This window comes from Chelonia mydas, chromosome 3 (assembly GCF_015237465.2).
Source record: "Chelonia mydas isolate rCheMyd1 chromosome 3, rCheMyd1.pri.v2, whole genome shotgun sequence".
Classification (NCBI taxonomy): Eukaryota; Metazoa; Chordata; order Testudines; family Cheloniidae; genus Chelonia; species Chelonia mydas.
The window spans coordinates 74,770,160-74,797,821 of record NC_057851.1 but is presented as its reverse complement, the minus strand read 5'-3'; the positions used below and the strand labels follow the sequence as shown (position 1 = coordinate 74,797,821).

At 38.0% G+C, this 27,662-nt stretch overlaps 1 protein-coding gene across 8 annotated transcripts in view; it reads right to left on the bottom strand.

Annotated features, from left to right (window-relative positions):
• GRIK2 (glutamate ionotropic receptor kainate type subunit 2) overlaps positions 1-27,662 on the bottom strand; it is a 603,576-nt gene that overhangs the window by 365,736 nt on the left and 210,178 nt on the right. For all 8 annotated transcript variants that reach the window (XM_043542704.1, XM_037894531.2, XM_043542709.1 and 5 more), the window contains 3 exons: positions 17,274-17,455; positions 15,095-15,148; positions 11,038-11,211 (listed from right to left, as the gene is read on the bottom strand). In XM_043542704.1, coding sequence (XP_043398639.1) covers positions 11,038-11,211; positions 15,095-15,148; positions 17,274-17,455 — 410 coding nt within the window. The remainder of the gene's footprint in view (positions 1-11,037; positions 11,212-15,094; positions 15,149-17,273; positions 17,456-27,662) is intronic.

Sequence of the window (27,662 nt, the reverse complement as noted above, 5' to 3'; positions counted from 1 at the left end):
TTCTGATTCTTCAGGCAAGTCTCACAGCCCTACAGTGGTCACCAGAGAAAAGCCTTCTTAAGCAAAAGTTACCTACCAATAGTATCTGAGATATAAGTTATTTCTTTATGGTATTAAAATAAAGGTAAGAAACTGTAGTTTCACAGATATTATTTCAATCAAATATATATACATATCTATTCAATAATGCATATAAAGTGTAGAGCTCAGTAAAAGGCAGAGTGTCTGTAGATTCAGTCAACTCCATTCATCGAATCACTAACTCTCATTATAGCCCTAATTCAGTTTGCTTAAAAACAACAGGTTTGCAGCAAATTAGAGGTTTATTTCCTTCCTCCATCACCTATAAAGGTGGTGCATTCAATTTTTTTCTCTTTAGCCATCAGAGCTAGAAATTTACTTGAAAAAAATAATAAAAGCTGACATTCTCCCACAGTCAAGATTTTTGGGAGCTGGACTTTTATGAAAAACACCAATTCTTGTAATATTCAGGATAAAGTCAGAGGAACTGGCAACACTGCACCTCTCAAATAAATTCTGATGAAAAATAATGCCATGTTGAAGATGTGGCAACAATATTTAAAAAAACAAACAAACATGTTCCTGCAAGTAAGCATTCCAGTGAGAATGGAAAATACATACAATGTACAATGTATGGAAAAGCTGCTGTCCAAATTGCTTAGTTAAAGATAGGTTTCAGAGTAGCAGCCACGTTAGTCTGTATCCGCAAAAAGGAAAGGCTTGACAAATCCTTAAGGTCAGGCTTGACAAAGCCCTGGCTGGGATGATTTAGTTGGGATTGGTCCTGCTCTGGGCACGGGGTTGGACTAGATGCCTCCAGAGGTCCCTTCCAAATCTGTTATTCTATGATTCTATGAAAAGAGGACTTGTGGCTCCTTAGAGACTAACAAATTTATTTGAGCATAAGCTTTCGTGAGCTACAGCTCACTTCATCAGATGCAGTTAAAGATGATTCTCAATGTGTGGAGAAAAATGACCAGGTACTCATAAGGAAGCAGGATGATGGGATTAAGTAAGGAGTTACCATTAAAGTAATTTGAGAGACAAAGAGAGAGATCTGAATGCAACTACAACAAAAAATATCCTAAGAAGGGGAGTAAAAAAATCTTCTTTTATCTGATTTTAGCTCCTGCTACCAAAAGAAAAGATTTCAGAAAAGTTAAGTAGAATTTAATACTAGAAACAATTCTTCTATATGTAGGCAATTTTTAAATATGAAAACACATATTTTCTGTGATTAGAAGGCTACATAGATTTAGCAAGACAAGTGGAAGAAGAATTAGGCCTGGTCTATGCTAGAAAATTAGGGCAGTTTAACTTCATTGGTCAGGCATGTGAAAAATCCACAACCTGAGCGAAGTAGTTAAACCGACCTAAGTCCCTGAGTAGACAGCAGTAGGTCACTTTGGAAGTGAATTACAATAACCCAAATTAAGGCCACTTTAATTCTGAATGAGACGGTTTCCACAGCGGTTCATGTGGTTTAACTACTCCTCTTCAAATATACACCTTTAGTTAATTTGAACTAACTTTCCTGGATGTCTCCATGTAGACAAGCCCTGAAACTACATTTACTGTTACTCCTAAAATAGTGTGTTGGCCAAGAATTCAACAAAAATAATTTCCAAGTATTCATACTTGTAAGCCAAAGTATAAATGCCTATGCCAAATTTTAACTGATGACCACTGTCTTCCTGGTTCTCAACTAGGGCTTCTAGGTGCTAGAGTTGCAGAAGCAATAACAAAAATATATAATTATAATAATGGTAATAATAATAATAATAATAATAATAATAATAAATCATGAAGCTCTTCATCAGTCCTTATTCATACAGTCAATGGGACTCTATTTGAATCCACTATTATGCCTGAGTAAGTCTTAAATAAACTGAGTTCTCCCTGAGTAAGTCTTGAATAAACACTTACGGAGGACTTCAGGATTTGAACTATAGTAAGTATTTTAATTATTCCTTTTTAGATAATATATATTATCATATGAAGATCAAAGTCTCCTTCAGAAAACAGACATTCTAAGTATCTTTTTCTCTAGTTTCATATCTTTCCCAATCAAAAAATGAATTTCTAAATAATGTGTACTCTCTCTGCCAGCTCTCGATAGATCCTTACACAGTATTGTACAAGACTGATGGTTCCCTGATACAAACAGTAGGAGAGTTGTGTAACTGTGTGTATTAACAAACTGAATACAAACCTAATTTTAAACACATATACACACATTATAACCAATAGAGAAATCCACACAAAAATATTATGACCTGGAATTAGATAGCACCGGACTCATTAAAATTTAATTCTCCCCTAGATTGGTCTCACTAAGAGAACAAATGGCCCAAACATTGGGGTTAGTACAGAATCTCCCCAGTCCATGGAGAGACCATACAGCAGCTTCAGGTAAGGAAAGAATCTCTACCTGTTTGTAGACAACAACAGTAACAATGCTTTAGGCCAGAAAAAATCCCACACCAGTTACCACAGCAAAATGTAGAAATATACATTGCATTATTAGTGCACTAATGTGGGGATCAGAATTCCAGAAATGTGGATGCTATCATTGTTAGTAATTTGTATTACCATAGCACCTGGGATCCCTACTCATGGACCAGGACCCCATTGTGCTAGGCAATGGGAGAAAGATGTGTAGGGAAGAGAAATGGCAAAGGGATTGAGTGCTGCAATAAAGGCAGGGAGAAAGCAATGTACAACTCATCGACCCAAGCTTGGAAAATCTCCTGTTTTTCACACTTTTAAAATTAAGTGATACAGCTGCCACTGCCTGAATTGCTTGCAATGTTTTAAGATCCAATGTTCCACAATGCAAACAAGGGAAAGGAAACAGCAAGGTTTCATCAAGGAGATTTTCTTATTTACTCTTCTCTTGGAAGTGGGGTCTTTGTTTTCCTTGTCCATCCCAATAGAAGAAACCAAGCTTTCCATTCCCTTTACCCACAGACCCCAGAGTATCCATGTGATGACTACTGCAGCTCAAACCTACCAGCTCTCATTGGCCCCCGGACAGCAAGAGCTGTTTTACCAGTGTTTCCCAGACCCTGGTTTTCCCAGTCTCAATAAGGCCCTGTCCTGATGGGCAGAAAGGGCATGTTTTCCAGTTGTGTTAGCTCAGTGAAAGGGACTGGGGCATATGCAGTCTTGCCTAGTGGTCACAACTGGTCAAGGACAGCAACGAGGCAGTAGTCAGTGGCAAAAATTGGAGTAATTATTAGAGCCAGGATTAATAAGCAAGAGTCAGGGCCAGAGTCAGGCTGGGGTCAGAGACTGGAGACCAGAAAGCAAGGTGCGGTCTTGAGTCACAGAAAACCAATTGCATGGCTACTTACACAACTTTCTGGGCTAAACCTCCAGGATTAAATAGTGAGCACGGGCCAATCAGCGGGCCGCTGAGTGCTGTCACTCTGAAAACCTATGGGCGGTACTTCCTGTAGCACCTAATCTCCACAGAGCTCCTTGGATAAGGCTTTGCATATCCTTCCAGTAGTGATGTGGGAACATCACCTGGTCCCAGGCTCTGTAGACTGGGGTTCTAATCCCACAGATCTTTACGCTCAGTTGAGTTAGTTTAATACTAAACTAAGTGGAGGGCATGCATTGTATTTTTTTTTACCTCTGGAGAATGTATAATGGTATTAAAATCCTTAGATAGTTTACTATAAGATTGTCTCTAGTATGAGATCTAAGGTACAAGCTGACCTGGGTAAGTGACTGGTCTCTTGGGACTGGGAGCAACGTGAACATTTTGTGATATTTGGTGTATTGCAACCAACTATCACTAAGTCCAGCTTGCCTGGCTTGCAAGACAGACTGGAATGCCCAAGGTGACCTGATACAGTGATTGAGGAGTACACATTTGTTACAGGGTTGGAGAAATCTAATTATAGAACATACAATCAGTTTGTACTTTTGACAATCCGCCCTGAGGTTGGCACTCATGGTCATGAGCCACTCCCGACAGCGAGACAACAACACAGAACATCAAATAAATGGGATATCTCAGATAGAGTGTGAAAATGGTTGGAAAGGCTGATATTCAAAGGCAACTGCTTTAAATTGAGAATTTTGCTTTGGCAACAAGTGAAAATAAATCTGATAATCTCATCTGAGGCCACAGTTGTGCCCACATAAATCCATTGTGAAATTTCATGACAGGCAGTCTCTGCTCAAAAGATCTTCAGTATTAGAATAACTGTCACAGACTAGAACTAAGATGCATTGGCAGAATGGGGAGGGGAGGAGTAGTTGCCTAGCACCTGTCTGTGCTATGTGAACAGGACCCCAGCTTTATTAGGTAAGAGATGTCGCCAGTTCAGTTGTCTGAATCATTTATTTTCTAACCAATGATACAAAATATGACGTCTGATGGCCTTACAAGTTTTTAATAAATTATTTAACTAAGTTCAGAAATTTGACACATACCTGTATGAGGTGTTCTCCTTTGCAATGATATATGGTTAAAGTGCACATATTCGATAAGAGAATATTGTTTAAGCTATCAAGAAATGTTACTTTCCTGAAATAAATAATTATTCATTGGGGAGTGGAAAGGCAGAAGCAAATTTGTACAACAAAAGCACATGAAGGATCAGTAAAAGAAAAACTGATTTGGGAGACATATAGCTCCAAAAGTTTTGTTTAGATATTCCTCCAGACCTTCAGGTGTTTTTATTAAAACCTCTTTGGTCTGAAAAAGAAGTATGAGCCGGACTTCTTGCAAGATTTATTGTACTTTCTGGTTTCACCTGGGAGAGAAATGTTGCCAGAACAAATTTTCTCATTGGATTTGTTTCCTTCATTATTTTTATGCACTGATCGCTATAGCCTCTGGGCATATGTCTGATTAAATGCAGAAAAGCATTCAAAAGTCCACAACAGACAGCACAAAAGTCCCTTCCTTCAACACCATCACACAACCATAAATAAATCATTGATAATCTACAATCAGACAAAGGATTGACCAAAAAGATGTGTATTGGCCCATGCTCTGAAGTTCAGTGAACTCAGGCCCTGCCAGAGGAAGCAAGTTCCACAGCCAAGGGCCCACCACAGAAATACTGTGGCTCTACTCTCCACCCTCAACTTCCAAATGTGCACTAGGGTGTGTTAGCAAAGGAAATGATCTTAGCTATCATGAAAGTGCATAAACAGAAGATGGACCTTTGGGAGCTAGATCTTGAACTGTGATATGCTCTACAGATTAGCACTTTACCTATCATACATAAAAAGCAACAACAGCATCAGCGAACAGCAAATGGAGGACAGCAGCCATCTGCTACACAGGTTGTTATGAATCACTCGCCAGTGGTGAAACTTCACACCGTTATACTGAGACACTCTTGTCTCTTACAAAATGCATCACAAACTCTTTAATAACCACACATATCAGATAGGACTTCAGATAGGGTAAAAAATTTAATAGTGTCTAAATTATTGAAAGGCATTGGTACTTAGACTCCAAAGTGTCACTTTTGAAAAAATGTGACTTGGGCTCTTAAGTCACTTAGACACTTTTGAAAACCATTCCCTATGTTTCAAAAATCCATACAGTAAACCAAATGGAACTAATTTTTATCTACATTGAGGATGAAAGGTTGGATCCACTCTTTCTAGATTTGATCTGTGGCTCCAGAGAAACTAATATTTCATACCTAATGTTAAAGCCCCAAGCCATCCCCTCCAATTGAGCATAAAAGCTCTGTTACTACTTTGGTTACTCGATCTTCCATTTGCTTCTCTCTGTAGAAAATGTTTCTGCAAAACATCTGGTGCACCAATCCTTCTCATTCCTTCTCAATGCTGAGAAACTCCTGTTCCCACCTCCAGCCTCTGCCCAGGGTTGTAGTGCTAATATGGGATGGGGGTGGGGGGTGTTCTCCCTGGAAAGGAGTGCTCTCAGCTCCTAAGTGTTAATAATGACTATATACAGTGGTTTAGATTTTCTACCTACTGTACAAACATTAGCTAATCTATCTTCTCAGACTTGCTATGAGGTAGGTAAATAAGTATTTATATTTCTATTTTAGAGATTGGTCACAGAATGGTTACGTGACTTGTCCATGGTCTCATAGCAAATCAGCATCAGAATCCAGGCTACAACCACATTTCTTGAATTCCTGTCTCCTCCTCACCCAATCCACTACCCCACTTGTTCCCCAGGCAAGTTACATCTCTTTCTCTGTGTCTCAGTTTTCCCATACCAACCCTAACTTCCATGCAATACATTTGTTTCATTATCTGACACCAAGAACTCAAGCAAGATGGAACATCTAGCCACCCCCCAGGTTGTGCAACATAGTATATTCAGTATGAGGTTTTTGGTAACTGTGCACACACAATGTAACTTCCTATTGTGTGTTATCACAATATGGACTCTCCCCCCCCCCACACACACACACTTTCTCCCTACCCTTTATTACAAAATTATTTTACTGTTTTTATTCTCAGAATAAGACAGCCAACAATTGTAGTTTAGTCTAAATTACTTCAGAGTGTTTCATAATGTGCTTCTAAAGATAACATGAATATTTTTGTGAAAAAGTATAGTACATACTAATTTGAGACTGCATGACAGCTCCATGTCTGATGTTAAATTTTTGCTGAGAACTGGGTGAGGCTCCCCCTTTTTTTTTTTTTTTTTTTTTTTAGTATTACAAAGTGTGGAGACTAGCGAAGTGTGAATTAGCAAGGTTGTACTGCATGGGTGGGTGATTTCTGTTCAGAGTTTCTGAAATAGCGAGGCTATGTTCAGATAACGGAAACTGATGTATCATAATCAATGAGAGATGCACAAGAGTCAAAAACTCTTTCCTGCTGAAAGGGAAGCAGATTCGATTTGTTGTGGGCCCTCTGGTTAGATTGGATCGCAAATGCTGTTCCTCCACATAAAGGACCCTAATCTACAAGCATCTGAAGAGACCGGGGGAGAATAGGGTCACATTCTGTGGAAAGAGGCAAGATTTCCCCCCGTCTGAATGATTTGAAGGAAACTACACACGGGGACACTGATTTTCCCTCCTTTCAGGCCCTTCCCCATGACTATTTACACTGAAAGGGCAATCTACTGTTCAGATGGTTAAATCCAGGGCAACCACTTCAACCACTGATGACAAACAGAGAATAAATTCAACAGACCTAAACTAGAATTCTTAAGGATTAAAACCAATCATCTGACAAAAGGGTTTGAAATTATACCCTTTCACCAGTGCCATCCACCTCCACAAAAAACAGAACAATTCATTACAGTGTGGATGAATGGCTGACTCTGGTGATCGCTTCTAGGGCCAATTAAAGGGGTTAACTGAGCCATGAGAGTTCATAAATGAATCCAGTTCCTTTCCCTCTATTTCTTTCTATAGCTTGAAGATAAAGTAAGGGTGTAATGTGTAAGCTCTGCGGGTTTATATAGTGACAAATGACTATATTACTACTAGCAATATTAGGTCTTTGTCCCAGACACTAGAGGCTTTGCTGAGCTTCCTATTTCTCTATAACATCATGAAAAAGAAAGAACATGAGATGTGTAAGCACTGTGGTCCCATGTATTGACAAATGGAAATGGTGCCATTGCCAGTAATAATTCTTTGTCTAGTAACCAGAAGCCCATTATTTCTTTGTTCGCTGTCAAAGGGGACAAAAAGTATAGTCAGAACAGGTGAGAAGAGATTTTAAATCTTAAATTCTCCTTTATGCCTATTTCTAAAGCCACTTTAAGTTTCATTTACAAATATAAGTGGACAAACAATATACTTTTATAGACACCATCATACATGATAATACTTAGAAGTTGCAATACATTCAAAATACATAATAAATGAAATCTAATTAAAAACTTTTTTGAAATCACTGTTTCCAATTAAAAGGAGTACTTGTGGCACCTTAGAGACTAACCAATTTATGCTCAAATAAATGTGTTAGTCTCTAAGATGCCAACAGTACTCCTTTTCTTTTTGCGAATACAGACTAACACGGCTGTTACTCTGAAACCTGTTTCCAATTAATAAATATGGTACACTAATGACAAACAAAGTGCAAGTACATGGAAGGATGTAATTTTCCTGTCTCTCTAGCTATCCCAGCTATGTTGATATTTAACACATCATAGCTCTGCTTAAGAGGGACCAGGTTGATATACTTGAAAAATGTTTAACTGTTTACATTATCCATTGATTGTGGTTTAATATTCAGTGTCTGTAAAATCCTTAATATATATTAATAATCTCCACTGGCATAAAAAAAAAGAGTTAAAAAAACTACCTAGTTTTGTGTGGCTCATTTAGCACAGTATATATATATATATAGTTTAAATAAGCAGATATGAATATTCAACAAATGATACAGAATTTGATATTTTTCAAATTAAATATTAATGCAGTATCTGATAAAAGCAGAAGAGGTGAAGCTCTGTCAGCACAGTTCTTATAAAAGATCTATTATTTTCAAAAATTGTGTATAATATTAGACTGAAGGCATAAAGTAAGGACTCCTGATTTCCAATCAATGTGACAATTGTGGGGTTTTCAACTTTTTTTTCCAAGAAATTGAAACATTAAAACTATTATAATACAATAAATAATAAAAATCAATAGTTGTAGGAGTGAAAGACAACAGGGTTGGTGTGTTTTTTTTAAACAGGAAAACATCTGTTTAGTTATCTACCATTTAAAATAAGGCCTTTTTAAAAAATTAAGTATAATTATAATTAGTTATATCATCCTCTTTCACAGCAAAAGTGGGGAGCAGGAACCAGATGAACAAAAACTCTGAGATTCCCCCTGTAATTTCCTGCAATATCTTCTATTTATGGTTCACCCCTACAGGGGAAGAAGCAGAAGATCTGAGGTGAATTGACTTTAACGGGACCAGGATTTCACTTCTGGTTTCTACTCTGTGTTGATCCACTTTCAGGCTCAGTGCCAAACACTGTTCCATGATTAACATAGTTCTCGCTGGAATCGCACTGGAACTATGATACAAGGACCTCCTCTACTATTGTCTGTCCCTGGAACCTCTAATGAAGGGGATTACACTATGCAAAGGGTTGGAGGGGGAGGGACACAGAAGAGGTAACACAGCCTCGGGATGTATTATCTTATTGATGAAGTTCCTACTAGATGTCCTGGGAAAGAACAATACATGCTCCTGCCCTTGACCTGCCTCACAACATGTGGAACCTCAGAGCTGAGGAGTTTCTTCTGAAATATCTCTGTCAGAAGGAGATGGTGCCAGGGGGTGGCTGACACCATCTTTTGCCTTTTGACCTAGATGTGACAGTTGCTCAATACTGTTATTGGGTAAAAGCCACAGTATGTTAAATTTCAGAGTAGCAGCCGTGTTAGTCTGTATTCGCAAAAAGAAAAGGAGTACTTGTGGCATCTTAGAGACTTACAAATTTATTTGAGCATAAGCTTTTGTGAGCTACAGCTCACTTCATCGGATGCAAATTTGTTAGTCTCTAAGATGCCACAAGTACTCCTTTTCAGTATGTTAAATGTTTCCCATAGGATTAGTGAAGAGACATCTCTCATAAAAGCTCTATACTTTGGATGGGTACCCTATAACTATAAAGCCTGAGCTGACCTCACTCACACCAATGTAAGTCTGGTGCAAGTAAATGTATGCTAATAGAGTAACACCGGTCTAAAACTGGGGTAAGATAAGAATCAGTTCTATAGTTTCCATAGACTTCTAGCAAAACTTCTGAATGAGTAATTACAGTGCATGGAGTTTAAATACACTTTTTAGTATAAAAACTTTTATGATGTAATTAACTTTAATGGAGACTTTAAATATTACATATTTTTAAAAACATCTCTAAATACCATTATTGTTAATTTTTAGAGTACCATCAGTGTGTGTGGCTCTGGATAAGAACACAATATATGGGTAATATTTTTATACACATGAGGAAAAATCACATAGGCCCAACTGAAGTTAATGGCAAAACTCCCAAGGACTTCAATGGGGGCCAAGATATCATTCATAATATTTCTTTTTCACAAAATAAATGATGTTATCCTACATGCCAGATCAATTGATACCTACTATTAAACCACAAATGATTATATTCTAAAACATTACCACGTACATGCAAATATACAAGGCTATTTAGAACAAGGAATCAAACTTCCTCCTTAACATTCCCCATTGGGCAATCCCACACGTTATACATTCTGTGAGCTCTGCATAAATATGAGTGTGTAACTCTTCAGTATGCATCTGGTGCTGCTCATACATTTGAAAACATGAGTGTTAATTTCAGCCTCACTTTGCCCATCTCTAAAATAGGTATAATAATAATTACAACACAAGGAGAGTGTGAAGAATAAATAATGTTTATAAAACACATGGACATCATTGGAGGAAGGTGCTTACTGTGCAAAGGATTAACATCTCCTAGGAATGTTGTTATTGGATTTATCCAATGATTTCCAATAATCAGAGATCTACAGGACAAGAGATTTCTAAAATAGGCTGAAAAACCTTCTCATTTAGTGATATGTTGACTTGACTTGAGAAAACAAAGTATCTTTTATGATAAAGGAGAAGTTTTTATGTTAAATTACATAATCACATTTTAAAGAAGTCCATTGTAACACCAGACAAATATTTCTCTGTGTTATGACCAAATGGCTCTGGAATTAGCATAATCCAGAATATCTCCCTTTTTAAATGAACGTAAGTAAAGAACACAGTTCAAAAGATACAAAAAGAAGCAAAAATGACAGTTACTTTAAAATATTAGGTTGCAAGTAAATATAAATATGGTATTTTGTTTGAGGTAAAATTAGTATGGCTGTCCAGTACTAAGTCACATTTTTAGTCTATCAATTGTGAATGCAACTAATGACTAATCTGTAGGTGATAATTAAAATGAGATTTGGTCCTGTGACTTTAGAACAACTGAGTCACTGGATTGCAGGTTACAATTCTAAGGGTTTTGTAATTAGACAGGCATGCACAAACTAATCTATAAATTGGTATTCATACCGTCATAAATCCATCCAGCAAACCTGAATCAGGTTTAGGAGGTGCTTGCAATCGTTCCATGGACCACTTTTCAATGATGGAGGCCACCTGGCTGTTCTCTGTGTTTAAGATTCTGAATCCAGTCATGTTAACGCCACTATACCGGTAAGGTTCCACATCAAGAGCAAAAAGGTCCTGAAAGAGATGTTTGCAACATAAATGCTTTTTATATGTCATTTCTTAATGCAGGCATTTAACCACCTCCGTGGATATAAGCACTGTAATGTGCCATGACCAACAGTATTGTACATGCTACTAAGTGCCGTATGTTCCATGTACAGGTCTGGTTGGGGTCTATTCCATCTTATGCACACATAACTCCAACTGATGCTAGTGGGAGTTCCCTGTACGTAAAGAGGAAAGAACATATCCCACAGTCATAAACAAAGCACATTAGGAAAAAAATTAAGCCCAGTGGCTGAAATTGCTAGTTACAAATACTCCATAAAATGTAATCAGACTTTAATATTATTTGCTAATTTAACAATCCCTTTTTCTGTAGTTCAGATACTGAATTTAAATGACAAAATAAAATGACAGATTCCTTGCACTTTCCTCAGACTATTTCTCTCTTTTAAGCAGAATACACTCTTCCTGTTTTTATCTTGGTCTATTATCCGTAACATTATTTTTACCTTAATGAGCTACAGAACACCTTGTAGAGAATTAGTCTCCATTATCTCAAAAACAGAATAAATGTTAAAAGCTCATTATTAAATTTAGACATTTTCAGTTGGATGTTGTAGAAAAATGCATATCCCGAGTAACAAAATATTCTGGTTTTTATACATCTTTCATACTGATCTATCACTGAATACAATATTTTCCCGTTCTTCGGAACACATAAATATCTTTAATTAATCTGATCTATTAATTTCTCTATTGTATTACAACATTTTAATTAAGATCTTTTCTAAAAAAAAAATACGCATATGTGTAGGGGAGAAAATAAAGTTAGAAAAAAAGAAAAATAAATAGAAATTTTGGATGGAAAAAGTGATTTCAAGAACAAGGTCCCGATCCTTCACTGTGATTCTCCAGTGCAGACTCCAGCATCTCTGGGGAGTCCAGAGATCTTCACTAGAGTATTCTGATGCAGAATTGGAACTTAAATATGAAGTTGGTGAAAAATATAACTTTTATGACTCAGTAAGCAGAGCTTCAACCAGCAGAAAGTGCTTCAGTACTACATAGCAGGCTGCACCAAGACTGTTCTTTTTTCTGATTTCCTTAGTAATATGTTTAGTGAAGGTGATAGAGACCCTTATTTAGCAGTCCTGCACCAAATTATATTTTGATAAACACTGCATCCTCCATACAATTCAACCTACAGTGCTTGTCCTTCATCTCCTTTTTTTAAATTGCCCATTTAATATATTCTAGTTTTCTGTGAAATTGTAATGTTAGGGCTGATATTTATCAGAATGTATTTATTTACCCATTGAAGAGAAAGCAGAGCAATAACAGGGAAAGCAGTATATGATGAACTGCTCATTGTTAACATTAGAACTCAAACCTAATCTCAAAGATAGTTATCCTTCTGGATTCTAATTAGGGCTTATGGTATTATTTTTCACATACAATGTATAGGATATGTACAAGTATCAGGGGGGGGGGCGTGTTAGTCTGTATCCACAAAAACAACAAGGAGTTTAGTGGCACCTTAAAGACTAACAGATTTATTTGGGCATCAGCTTTCGTGGGTAAAAAACCACTTCTTCAGATGCAGAAGTGGTGTTTTACCCACGAAAGCTAATGCCCAAATAAATCTGTTAGTCTTTAAGGTGTCACTGGACTCCTTAGGATACGTGCAGTGCTTAATTGGTGCCAAGGCTTAACTTGGCTGAGCCCCGTCATCTCTCAGTTTGGCAGTTCATAGCCCCAGCACCGTTGGGCTTGCTGCATGAGTTATGACTGTAAAAAACTTGCTTGAGCTTCAGCACCTAATTGCTTGAGCCCTGGCACCTCTTTCATCACAAATTAAGCACTGGCTATGTCAGAATTCAGAGTGTGCCTGCAGTTTGACATCTATTTACAAATTTCCATACTTGCGTCCTTATTCTAAAGATATTGTACATTTTAGCAGAATAGCTAAAAGTAATAAGAACTATGTTGCAGTAATGCTGTACTCTTACAGAATTTCTTTCCCTTCAAATTTCAGATGCTTTCAAACATCTGCACAAAAAAACCCCAACCTCACAACTAATTATTTAATCCAAACACATTCATGTGTACACAAAAGTATAATAAATATACACAACAACTCGGTGTATTAATGAGCTAGTGCATTAGGCCCCTGAATCAGTCACTGGAGAATACAGTTCTGAAGACTGCTTTAAATGCCGTGATTGGAAAATTTATTTGACAGGCTTTCACTGTGTCAGGTAAGAAGCAATTAATAAATCAAAGCAGCTGAAACTCTGTTGCAAGTTACAGAGCTCTACTGCAGCATCAAAATCTATCACCTGCTGGCGTATGCCAAATTATCCTTTTCTGTCACTGATTCAGGCTGGTCCTTCAGGCATCTAAAGAAACTAGTGTTCCAAGAAGCAAATGGAAATATTTAATTACAGCAAAATCCTGATTTTAAAATTTAGTAAAAAGTCCATTCTAGAATATAAAGCAAAGAAACAAATGCAATGAGATAGAAAGCTCAAGTCACTCAAACCAGCAATTCTCACCAATGAGCCAAATTAAAATACAATATACAAAATTAAAACTGAGATGTCTGGAATCATTTGGTCAGTCTGAGAGCTTTGACAAGGTGAATTATAAACTGTGTGCAATTCCAGCATCTCTGAGTTCCACAAAGGCCCAAAGAAAAGTTATGGTTATGTAAAATCTTCTCTGCTTTTACTAACCTAATGAGGTTCATCTTTAAGAGTTATTTCATTAAAGGCCAGTACTCAGGCTGTTCCAGTGCTGCTCTTTTCCATGTTTTGCAATCTCTATACTATGATTCAGTGATGACTGTTCATTGAGTCCACATAAAGGTCTCATTTCAGCAAGGTACTTGAGCACATGTCTCATTTTAAACACATTACATAGACCCACTGAAGTGGGACCACCCGCATGCTTAAAATGACACACACGCTCAAGAACCTTGCTGAACTGAGGACTGAATGTGCCCATTTGATCCATAATAGGAGTAAGATAAAATAATGTATATAATTTGAATTTTCCTAATGTTTTCCCATTTCTCAGGGTGGAATTTTAAAAACTTCTAAATTCTTCCCTGATAGCCTTCTCATATATCGCTTGGAAGTAATGCAAGAACACATTACTTGAGAGTAGAGTTGAGTGAATTGTGAAAAAGATTGTCACATGAATATTTGTTTAAATTTGAAAGCATATTTAGATTCAGCTTTTCCAGTTCTTGAGTTTAGCACCGAATTTTCAGCATGAATGCTCCAATATTCAGCAAAATTGATTTTTGTGGTGCATATGTAATTCCAGAGCTCTCCATTCTTCCCATGGATGGTACCATCCTTTATGGTATTTACATAAAGGAAAAGAAACAATACCACATGACTTATGTAATTAATCACCACACAGGAAATTTTAAATTGTGGTTTGAAATTATTCACAATGAATTATTTAGGACTCAACCGTGGACCAAGAATTGTTTGCCAAAGAAATTAATAACTAACTTGGAATAATGAATATATCTGAGAATTTTACAACTTGTTCATTGAAAAAACAGTAAGGAGAAAAATGACAAGACTCATAGAATAATTATTAATTGTGGATTGATTATGCTCTCAGCTCTACTCAAAAATTTAAATCTCTAATGCTACAAAATAATTTTCTTAGGTCTATTAGTTACCAGTGTACAGTGTTGAACATTAATTAAAATATCCTCATGAGTTTTCATTGGACATAACAAAACTTGATGGAGAAAACATCCCATACCTGAGAGACCATTCCTGAGAGACCTCTTTCACATTCTCAAATAATGTAATTAAGATAGCTAAGGCCTTTGTTCGATGTTATTGGCATGTTTTTATAAGCTACTTACCAATGTGGTAAAGATATAATGATAGTATTCTGTCATCATTCCCATAGCTAAAGCCTAAAAAAATAAATGAAAGATTAATATTTTGAGGTCACATAACATACTTTTTAATTGCACCTTTACAGCAAATTAAAAAGCAAAAGTGGAACACTATTTGGAACAGACTATAAGGTAGGAATTATACTAAAATTAGGTCAAGCAAATCATTTCTTAATAGTTAGAACAGATTACTGACTATTAAAGGAATTTATGAACCAGATCTTCTGATAAAAAGATTATTATTATAATGTTTAGAGCTGTAATTGTGAAAAAGGCTTATAGTTTTACATATTAATGGAAGCATTAACTTGCCACACAAAATCTGAACTAAGAATATTTTACTTCATTGTATTTATAATGTCTCCACTAACTAATAACCTAATGAGAAACACAATTCTACTTTGATTAACAATATGACTCAATTAAAAACTAGTGTTAGCAAAATAAGTGGGATGTTGATTGATAGACAGACAGACAAATAGATGAACAGATCAAGCTTTGGGCACTTTTACCATATTTCTTTAGCATTAACAGAGCATATCAAATATCGGTACCATTATTCAAAAAGTATAGAAAACTAGCAAGTATGTCTTCCTGCCTTCCTAAAAGCACAACACAGAATAATTTCAGCTCAGTTGTGTATTTTCAATTTCGTATATATTTTTGTTGGCAAAATAAGGGCAAGTATTCTTAAATACAGTTTTAAAGAAGTGGGTTGGGGATCTCTCCTCATTCTAATTCATTATTCTTCTACCTTAAAGGGCAGTTCCAATCCGAAAAGTACTCTGCAGAACAGCCTCCTTTGTGTATTAAGATTTATATCCAATCATTTTAGTAACTAAAACTTTTAGTTACTTTTTTTTAGCACTGAAAAGATAACATAGCTATGGGAGAAGAATTTGGATTCTGTTTCTTTTTGTGCACCAACAGCATTCTTTTATCAATTACATCTGTTCGAACCTACTGATGGCAAGGGGACTACACAGGAGTCACTGTGAACACAATTTGGAAACAATTAATTTTTCAGATATATAAGTGAGATCCTAGTTTGTCCTCCAGAAGCTTTGCTGCTTGTGACACTGCATGAGAAGGCAAGACGCAACTAGACTGTAGTTATGGGGGGGAAAAGTTAGGAGTCTACAAGTTGAGTTCAGACTCAAGCATTACCTCATTTTCTTGCTAAGTGGTGAAACCTCACCACTGGGTACAGCTAAGGAATGTATGCACTGGGAATCCTCATTCACCAAAACTATAGAGCAGCAATGGAGCCACTCAGAGACCACTACTGCACCCTCACGCTGAATGTGCTGCATCACCTTAGACAGGGAAGGAGGATAACTATTACCCACCCCTACCACTTCCCTGTCCCTGTCCCTAAAGAAGTTGGAGGATCCCAGTGGAGTATAACTGTGCAGCATACAGCTGGTGCAGAAAGTTTGGGCAAGCTCTTGTGAATTCTGCCATATGCTCCTTGCATTCCCACGAGCACACAACGGAAATGCAGCAGTTTAACCATGTTTAGGGTCCTCCGCAATCATGGCAGGAGGGCAGAGAGAATTTGGCCCCTAAGAAAATACCCAAGGGGAACTGACAGTATGAGTAATTTTCTCAGTGGAACATATTAGTGTGCTCATCTGGTAAGGAAAAGAGAGATTTAATTTACAAACATACTCAAGTGGTTTGTCAATCAATGCAAGGTTGAGTTTTTTATTATTGAAATACACTATTGGAATTCTATTCATTTGATTATGGAATATACTAAAATTAGAAGTCTAAATTAAAATTGTTCATTGTGCAGAATAACACTAAACAAACATTCTAAATTTGCTTTCTGTTCAGAGTGCCAGTCTATGAGTGTAGAACCAACAGGACAGTCATCATTATAAGATAATATAAAAGATTTTTCCAGGTAACATTTGCCTCCAGAGACTTGTAAATAAAGCTCTTGCTCCATCCCAACCAAATAAAAGAAAAGTGGCTATCATTATAATCTCATATAACATTAGCTCAGGAGGACTTGGTTGATTTTCCAGTAGAAAGAGCTCAGTAAAATTCACACACAATTTTAAAATCAGTTGAGACTAGGTGTTCCTGTTATTTGTTAGGAAATATACTAGGCCATCTGAAGTGATGTAATGATTACCTGTTTTAAAATGCCTGCTGCCATTTCATGACTGCAGTCAAAGATCACATGGAACTCCTTGCCTCTTTTCATCTCCTTTAGTAAAGGCTTAGCATCCTTTGTGTCAGCTGGTAACTGACGGATTTTTAGTCTCAGGTTGTACCGTGATGGAGCTTTAATGAGCTCTTGTAATCGAATAAGGCCTTAAAGAAAATATGAAGGAGACAGGAAAGGAAAATTATTGAAACAAAAATGAAATGACCTGGCAAGAGAAAATAGCTTATTACAAAATATTTGCAATTTCCTGATTCTTTCCCCTTCTTATGAGTACACTACAGTGTGTATAAATTTGTGCTTAAAGAAATGTCTGGGATCCCATCACTTTCTTGTCACAATTCTTTTTTCTTCATTAGTATTAATAGACAGTAAGCAGCCTGAGTTAGGATTACGTCCAGGAATGCAGACAAATCTTCCTTTTTGCATTTTCTTGAAGCTATGATATTCTTCTCTAAAGAATATATATAATTATTATAATTCAATTAAAGCAATATCCCAGACTAATAGTTTGTAATCAGACTACTCATTCTCATGACTAATCTATCAGGTTTATATACACAGTTGAAGTTCATTACAGTACCATGGAACATTTTCACATAATCCACACCAGGCTACTAACAGCGTTAATTTATCTTTCTTAATTATACAATTAACAAGCAGCTTCAAAAGCACAGCAAAAAGGGGTGTAGAATAAACAGTAGGCTCATGTCACTTAATTCCTCTTTAACATACTACAAAACATTTTGAATTACTTATTCCGCCCCCGCCCCCCACCCAAGGAGTTACATATATGGAAATTTCTCAGAAATCTTTTAGTTCAAATCAATGTGACAGTGCAGAGTTGGTTTACAGATCATTGGTCTGTGACCAATACTAAACCTCATGTTGTTTAACTGTATTGAAAATGACAGCGTAAAAGCCGCTCTTCCCTAAAGTAACAGTTCATTTCAGTGTTAGCAAGAAAGATGTATTCTTATGGGTAAACTTTCTTCCTGGCATGTGAAGAATTGAGTGTGCATAACTCACTGGCAGTAATGGCTGTTATATGCCATCAGTACTTCATATGTGATGCTTGGGACCAATTTTCCACCTACCAAAGTCAATGAAAGTTCTGTCTTTGACTTCAGCTGGAGTAGGATCAGGCCCTAAAAGATATCTCCAATGTCTGAAATTACCTACTTCCTTTCAAGATAGAGATATTAATGAGGAAGGTTCATGAAATGATGTTAGCTGTCATGCATTATCATCATGTGTAACTTTACACAGAACAAAAAGCTGAAAATTCACCTTAAAATTCTATGTAGATATTATGCAATAGCAGAAGCTATCTTACATTCATTTGACCTATGGAAAACTTTACAAAATGTTGTCCCTCACCTATAGTTAGTGTGTTTTTACTTTTGTGACACTATGTAATTTATAAAATAAATGTAATTGTTCAAAGCACTTTATAACATGTAAGGAGTGACAAAAAATGAATAGAATATGTCAGTGTCTCAAAAAGCCTATTCCAAACTAAAGAGGCACAAACACTGACAATACAGAACAGTACAGTACAAATCAAATAGAATGACCCATAATTATTATAGATTGAATACTTCATGAAGCTAAGTGTTAAAGAACAGTGTCAGAGGCAAAATACCATGTACTTTATTCCTCTTAGTTTCTAAAACACAATTATTTTATTTGAAAAATTGAAAAACAATTTAACTTAGCATGAAACTGCATTAGCGTGAAACTGTATTATATTCTGAGTAAACCACTGGACTAAATTAAAGCTTTAACACAGGGCTTAAAACATACCTCTTTTCACTATACTTAATTCTTTAGTGCACTTTTTAAGTATATGTACCCAGTTCTCTGGTTCTTTGTTCTTCATCTAAATAAATAACTGTACTCCCAGAGAGACCCATGCACGAGGCAGATGTCTGCATGTAAATATCACCTTCTCCATGCAGGAGATGGAATCAGTCACCTCTGTGGCACCATTTTCTCTTTTTCGGACAGCATAGAGAAATCTACATGAGGGCAGAATCACACTGGGGATGGTGCAGGCCATGGCCCAGGAGTAAAGCCACATCATTCTCCTGACACCCCTGCATAGATTATGTGGAATAGGAAATACCATCTTGTACTGCTGCTACCTTCTCCATTAATCCTGTCGGTGTTGGGACAAACCCTTACAAGGGGTTCAGAAGGACAGCTGCTGCAGGTGCAAAGGCCTTGGAACCATGGCTCCACTGATGCCATGATGACAGGCTGAGATAAGCTCCCAAGACCCCAAACCCAATACAGGGCCACAAGGACTCCACAAAACTGCCCCTCCTTCCTCCTTAGTAAGCAAAGTAAAAAAATTCAATCAGAGACTTTTTTTTCCTGCTAAGGTAACTCTAAATTATCTTTGATTTTAAAAATTCACTTTGCCAAGTCCAAAATATGGTTTAATTGGTTGTTCTACTTTGAAAAGGAAAGTAAACAAACTGAAATATTAAACATTGAAAGTGTTATTTTTCTGTGCTCAGTAACAACTTTTCTTGAAAATTTTTACAAACTATCATATTCCACATCCTTGGATATATATTTACACACTCAAATCAGCATTGCTGTATAAATTACATTGAGTTGGTTTAGAACGGTGGTTCTCAACTCTGGTCCACCGCTTGTTCAGGGAAAGCCCCCTGGCGGGCTGGGCCAGTTTGTTTACCTGCCGCGTCCGCAGGTTCAGCCAATCGCGGCTCCCACTGGCCGCGGTTCACCGTTCCAGGCCAACGTGGGCTGCGGGAAGCGGTGCGGGCCGAGGGATGTGCTGGCTGCCCTTCCTGCAGCCCCCATTGACCTGGAGCGGCGAACCGCGGCCAGTGGGAGCCGCAATCGGCCGAACCTGTGGACACAGCAGGTAAACAAATCGGCCTGGCCCGCCAGGGGCTTTCCCTGAACAAGCGGTGGACCAGAGTTGAGAACCACTTTTTTAGAAAATAGCCTGAAGCATGCTGGATGGCTCAGGAAACATGTGATGAGACACAGAACCTTTTACGTTTAGGTTTCTGGCTTGAATATGATCCAAAACAGTAGTTATGTGAATGCCTTAAGATATGACCACTGATTAGTTGCCTCTGTGCAGCGTATTAGTGATCGCAGTCAACTTCCTAGTGGACAGACTTCCACCTCACAGAAACACCATTACATTCATTAGCACCCTTTCTGTGGAGATGCCATGTGCGGAACAGTCATGGAGACTGACTCACTTTCTCACCACTACTCATACACCCTGCAGGTTAAGACACAGGGTAAGGATAGCTGTGCTATACCTGATTTGGAGATAAATAGCAGATGTCAGTCCACAGGGTTGTAAAACCAGCACTTTCTAGAATTAAAATTAAAGAAAACTTAGCTAAATATTTATTTACCTGACACGCTGTAATGACACCGAGAGCAAATTAATTAAATTATTTCTTTGATGCATAAGTGGGTGTAACATAGCCACTTACTTAATGACTTTGAATAAAAGAATAAGTTAGTTTAAAAACATATTTTTTAATTTAAATTTATAAATATCTCCTATGCAAGATAGGAGTAAGCAAGGGTTATTTTTCCTCTCCTTTGGATCCACTTCTGCTTGCCAATACACACTTTCAATAACCAATCAGGAAAACCAGACTGGACCTGCTACAGCAGCCAAGGTATCATCTATTTGTGGTAATGGATAAGAATCCTTTAATGTGACTATTTATTTTTGCATAAATCACACAAAATCTGGTGCTTCCATCTTTTTTCTTAACCAGAATGACGGTTGAGGCCCAAGAACTGCTTGCAGGTTCAATTATGCCTTCCTCAATGGCCTGTAAGGCCTCTCCTCTTTTTGCTACTGGTAACCAGCAAGGTGGCTATTTTAACAGGCTGGCTTACCCTAGTATCAGTCTTATGCTGGACCAATGCAGTACAACCTATGTCTTTGCTGGATTGGGAGAACCTAACCAAGCAGTCTTACCTGACCTAACCAAAAAGTCTCTGAGGCCCTGGGCCCCTGCACTTTGCTGCCCAGCTCTATTCCTGGCCAGCTCTATCTAAGGGTATTCCAACTTTGGGGTCTCAGAGCCCAGGCTCCAGCCTGAGCCCGAACATCTACACAGCATTTTTATAGCACCACAGCCTGAGTCAACTGACGCAGGGCACCTACAGTGTTTTATTGCAGTGTAAACTTAGATAGAATCGGATGGGAATTTTTAGAGAAAACATTTTTTAAAGGAAAAAAGGTTAATTTATTGAAACCAAAACTATTTGAGAATCACAGCTGATTTCAATGAATTTTCTTACTCAAAAAATGTTGGGGGGAAAAAGGTCTGAAATGGTCAAAAAGTTTTGTTTTGATATTTTCTAAATGAAATATTCTGGTTTTTCAATTTGAAATGACTTTTCATATGGAAATTCTGAGTTTTGACCATCTCTACTACTATCAGCTGGTAATACAAGATACATAGAATAAAGAGATTCTGAGATCCTGTAATTATTTTAAAGCTGCTGACCATTTGGGGGTTATAAGAACCTTAGTCAAGCTAAGAGAGAATTTCTATTGAGTAAAATGCAGACTGGATGTACAAAATTGGTGTAGGAAATATGAGCCTTTCACTGCAAAGAAGGGTCACCCTACTACAGGGAAAGGTCCTGTGCAGCAGTATCTGCAAGCATGGGTGTACCAGTGGAGCACATTTGTGTTGATACACTTGTGCGTCTGCCTGAGATAGAGTCTGACAATAAATATTTGGTGGTAGCTATAGACTAGTTTAGAAAATGGCCTGAAATATACCCAATAAGGCACCAAGAGGCTATGACAGTAGGAGAGATTCTAGTGAATTAATTCTTCACCAGATTTGTGATCCTGGGTGAGTTACACACAAGTCAAGTAAAGGGAAAAACTTTGAATCCAAAGTGTTTCAGGAAGTTTGTGAGATTCCACACCCGTGCACCTGCAATCAGATGGGATGGTGCTAAAATGTAATAGGCCTTTGGGGGTTCAGCTGGCTACACTTGTATCCCATTCCTTTTGATGGTTTATAGACAAGCTGTCAAAGAAAGCAAAAGTGTAACCCAGCACTCCTAATATTTGGGCATAAGCTAAGAATCCCAGCAAACATAATGTACAGCGTTCCTGAAGAGGAACAAAGAGATTTGAGTCATTTGGAAGATGCAGAAACCCTCTAATACAAAACTAAAAAAGTGCATACCTTCCCTAGAGAAAATCTGAGGATAGCCACTGGCAAAATGAAGCATCCATGACGTAGGTCATGCAGGGAAACTTATAAAAGAGCGGAGCTGGTCTGGTTCCACAATACTAGGAGAAAGAAGAGTAGGAGCCCTAAGCTAGATAAAACCTAGGGAAGAACACTATACGGTGCCAATCCAACTAAATGAAATGATGTACTGGATATAGTTGGGAGTTATCCATAAGGACCATCTGCAGAGATATCCGGGGACAGGATTTTAGCATGGTTGCCCAATAACTGAGAATATAGCTTTGGCAACTGAGGCTGGGATGGTTCTGACAGAGATGCGTTCTCCATTAGGACAAAAGCCAGTCAGTTTCACTAAAACAATAGACATTCCTTGAGATCCTGAAATTCCATATGATTGAAAGGAAGTCAGGCAGAGAGAGAACAAGTCCAAAGAGATTTGGATGGAAGTGAAATTACATTGTGTTGGTGGTGTGAAACTGAAAAACACCATGTAAATAGTTACGCTTGTATCACTTGTAATTTAAAAAAATATTTATTTTCTTTCAGTTTTGGATGGATCATACAAGAATTAACCATTTTAGATTCCATCGAGATGATGGGCAGTGTGGATATGCTGGGGCTGGGTGAAACCTTGTTGACACTGGTGGCTGTGACAGCCACCCTTCATTCAGAACAAACGTAAAAAAGCATGTAAGCTTCCTTTATCAAATAGGTAGCTCAAACAATAGGAGCCACCACCCAAAACAGAGGTGACATGCAAGGCTGAAACCGGAGTTGAGCTATTTGGGGTAAAGGAGTTTCCCTAGAGTCTCAATGCAAAGTCAGGGGGATGAATATTTGATGGAGCTGTGTGTGAGTGAGTGAGAGAAGGAGCAGAAATACCACAGAAGCACACAGCTAAGGCAACAAGTAAGCTCCAGAGACTGCTAGAGATGTACTTGTAGCATGACCTTGAGAAAAAGCTACAAGAGAGAGCTTTTTGGTAGAGAGCAAGTTGAAAGACATTTGGAACTGTAAGCAAATATGCTGTCTCCTGTTGTTTGATCCATACTGTGTTCAGGAAAACAGGACTTTATGTATTGTGTTTACTATCTTGAATAGTTGTTACAAACTACTCAAGATAGTTAAGTCCCAAGCAGACTGTGAAGAGCTACAAAAGGATCTCACAAAACTGGGTGACTGTGCAACAAAAAGGCACATGAAATTCAGTGTTGATAAATGTCAAGTAATGCATATTGGAAAACATAATCCCAACTATACATAGAAAATGATGGGGTCTAAATTAGCTGTTACCACTCAAGAAAGATCTTGGAGTCATTGTGGATAGTTCCCTGAAAACATCAACTCAATGTGCAGCAGCAGTCAAAAAAGCAAACAGAATGTTGGGAATCATAAAGAAAGGGATAGATGATAAGACAGAAAATATCATATTGCCTCTATATAAATCCATGGCATGCCCATATCTTGAATACTGCATGCAGATGAGGTTGCCCCATCTCAAAAAAGATATATTGGAATTGAGAAAGATTCAGAAAAGGGCAACAAAAATTATTAGGGGTATGGAATAGCTTCAGGAGAGGAGAGTTTAATAAGATGGGGACTTTTCAGCTTGAAAAAGAGAGGACTAAGGTGGGATATGATAGAGGTCTATAGAATTATGACTGGTGTGGAGAAAGTAAATAAGGAAGTGTTATTTACTCCTTCTCAAAACAAGAACTAGGGGTCACCAAATGAAATTAATAGGCAGCAGGTTTAAAACAAACAAAAGGAAGTATTTTTTCACACAACACACAGTCAACCTGTGGAACTCCTTGCCAAAGGATGTTGTGAAGGCCAAGACTAATCCCACCTTAACACTTTTTAAAGAAAAAATAAGGCTATGACACAAACCAACAAATAGCAGACATTTTAGAGTTAAGGCTGTTTGTTTTTTCTCAGTGGTTTAAGTTAAGAACAGAAACCCAGCTTTACAGTTTCATTTGATAGTTTCTGCTAGTTTATTTCAGTTGGATACTAATCTTAGAGTAATCAATTCCAAGGACTGATCATCTACTCTGACCTCCTGTATTACACAGGACATAGAACTTTCCCAGAATATTCTCCTTCACTTCCTGTCCTAAATTGCCATATGACATTGTTCCAGTGTGTGCTATTAAACAGCTGTCAAGTTTCACCCCAGAAGAGATTACAGTTCAGTGGTTTAGTGAAGAGATTTCCATAAACAGATAAAGGTAAGTATTCATAGATTCTTTTGGAAAAAAGCTGCTATATAAATGTAAAATATTATATTAGAAGATGTTCAAGGGACAGATTACAACTACCCCACTCAGAAATGGTAAAACATTAACAGCTACTTCCTTTCAAAGGAATTCAGAAGGAAATTTTTCATTGTCTCCTGAATAAGCACCGTCAGTTGTGTTTATAAAGCTCAACTGAATTATGTAGGCCACAAAACATGTTCCACTGTACTAAACGGTTCACTTTGGTAGTCCACTGGGCCATAAGCTACAATAAATATTTGTTCATTCCTGTTCAGACTCATAAAATAAATCCATGCTGGCACTAATTCAACAGTTTTCAGCTTGTAAGGCTCCCTGGGGAATGACTTTGAAGAGCAAAAATCTTTCACTAGCAGGAGCGGCTGTCCCTTGCTTAGGATTTCAAGGATTCATCACTTTGTGGAAAATGAACAGTACAGAGAATTGAAGCTAAGTCTGAGGGAGTAGCACTCATTACAGTTACCCTACAGCTCCTACAACAAAGAAATGCTTCACAAAAGAATGATAATACAGTACTTAGTATCCATTTACCCATTGTTTTTATTTGTACATAACAGCCCAGAGTTGCAAGCTGCTGAGCAACATCAGCTCTCACTAAGATTTTACTGAGAATTCAGGTTGTTCAACGTTTCTCAGGTTTAGGTCAAACTTAGAAAGAACACATGCTTGTGCTCATGCACAGTGAAGGCTGACGCTCATTCCTGACACATTGTGTCCAGGACTCTCACTGGTGTGATTTCCACACAGGCTGCAGTAGAGCCTTTTTAATTTAACCTCTTTTGGATCCCAACTTCGAGGCTACAGTAAGGCTTGAATATTTATGTGCGGCAATATTTAGATTAAACAGAGCAGCGGGTGGAGGGATGCCGATAGAGCTGTAAGGACGAGCTTGCAAATGGAAATCTTTCCAGGTAGCATAATTTTCATTTCCCTAAGGGATACGGTGCATGAAAGGAACCCTCAGAACAAAGTATATCATTTACGCGGTGCCCAGGCATTTTTCGAAACTTCCACCCCACCCCGCACCCCAGTGATCATCTGTATACAACTTGGTTGATGGCGAAGGGGATGGATTGTTTTGGAGAACACTGTCTCCTGATCATTTCAGTTTTCTAATATTTTTTGTTTTCTTTTCTGGTTAAACACTTGCGTTGTGGCCCATGATTTGGGTACCAACCTCTGATTAACTTTAAAGTCCTGAAAAAGCTCATATAGAAGTTACCTCTCCCTTATGTTCTTTTACAAATGCTGTGATTTGCTGTGCCTTCTGCTATCAATGCTTGGAGTCTGTTTTTCCAGGACCAGTGATAGCACATGCCACCTTTAAGGCTTTTATCTTTATAATTCCCTCCCTCTATCTATGGTCCAACAGAGACCTCGTCTGGAGAACTTAAGAGCACATTTTTTTGTATAGACAAACTTCTGAGTGTACATCCCTCTGGAAATCCAAGGCAGGCATCCAACGTGCCTCTGGTTTACCATCCATTAGGATGATGCAGCATTTACTATTGTATGCTACGATTCACTTCTTCCTCATCCTCACTCTCCTCCTTTGGACTGACTTATGCCTGCAGGAAAGGGGCAGTTCCTGCAATTGCATCCAGTGGATATACTTAGGGATGGCTCCTTTCCACCCTTCCTTTCCATCCACCACCTCACACACATGTAAAAGGGACAGGCCTAAAAAGGTCTTAAGTAAAAAAATAAAATATAGGCATTCAAGACTAAGAAGAAAGTTATTTTTGTAAAGTTGCACTAGCTCAGAAGATCCCAAACCCAACACATTTCCGTTTATTTATAGTCTTCATTACAGCGGCAAAGAGTCCTGTGGCACCTTTCAGACTAACAGACATATTGGAGCCAGGGCCGGCTTTCCAAGCAGGTGCTTGGGGCGGCATTCAGAATGGGGCTGCAGTCCGTGTCCCGAGGCAGTAATTCGGCGGCAGCTCCACCGCTTTTCCCACTGTGGCGGCTTTTGGGCAGCAGCTCCACCAATCTTCCGGGCGTGGGGGCAATTCGGTGGCAGCCCCGGTGCTGTTGCGGTGGCAGCAATTTGGTGGCAACTGCTTGGGGCGGCAAAATTGGTAGAGCCACCCCTGATTGGAGCATAGGCTTTCGTGGCTGAATACCCACCATGTCAGATGCACGGTATTCACCCACGAAAGCTTATGCTCCAATACTGTCTGTTTGTCTATAAGGTGCCACAGGACTCTTTGCCGCTTTTACAGATCCCGACTAACACAGCTACCCCTCTGATACTAGTCTTTATTACAGTATCTCTTACAAATAAATGAAATAGGCAGGCAGGTAGGTGGTGCAATGACACACGTTTGCCTTTGAGGCCAGCAATGGAAAGGGGAGGGAACACTATAAAACTGAGAATTTTGTCCAATCTGAAGCATATTCAGGACTGAGTGCCCTACATTTCGAAGCAAGCTGCATGCAGCAATTTTCAGGAAATAAATTTCCCAGTGTGGGGCCTTAAATTAGGGGAGGAATAAAGGAAGGAAATTGGAGGACAGCAACAAAACAATTGATTATTTTATCATTTTGAATTATATCTTTGTGCTGACTAATTCCAAATTTCAGCCTTGAGCATTTTAACAGACTTACAATATAACCACATAGAATACAGCCCTGCAGATGAAATTCTGACCACTTATTTTATTGGTACTACAGGACCCTACTATGATGAGAGGAAAACAACTTGGGTAGACAAGCTCTTGAAATAGCTTTACAGCAGTGTGGAAGTGAAATAATTGTTGTATTGTGCGGGTGGGGGGTATATTTTCTAAAGTGACTTGTATCATGGACACCTTTTCTGCCCCTTTGAACTCCTGATT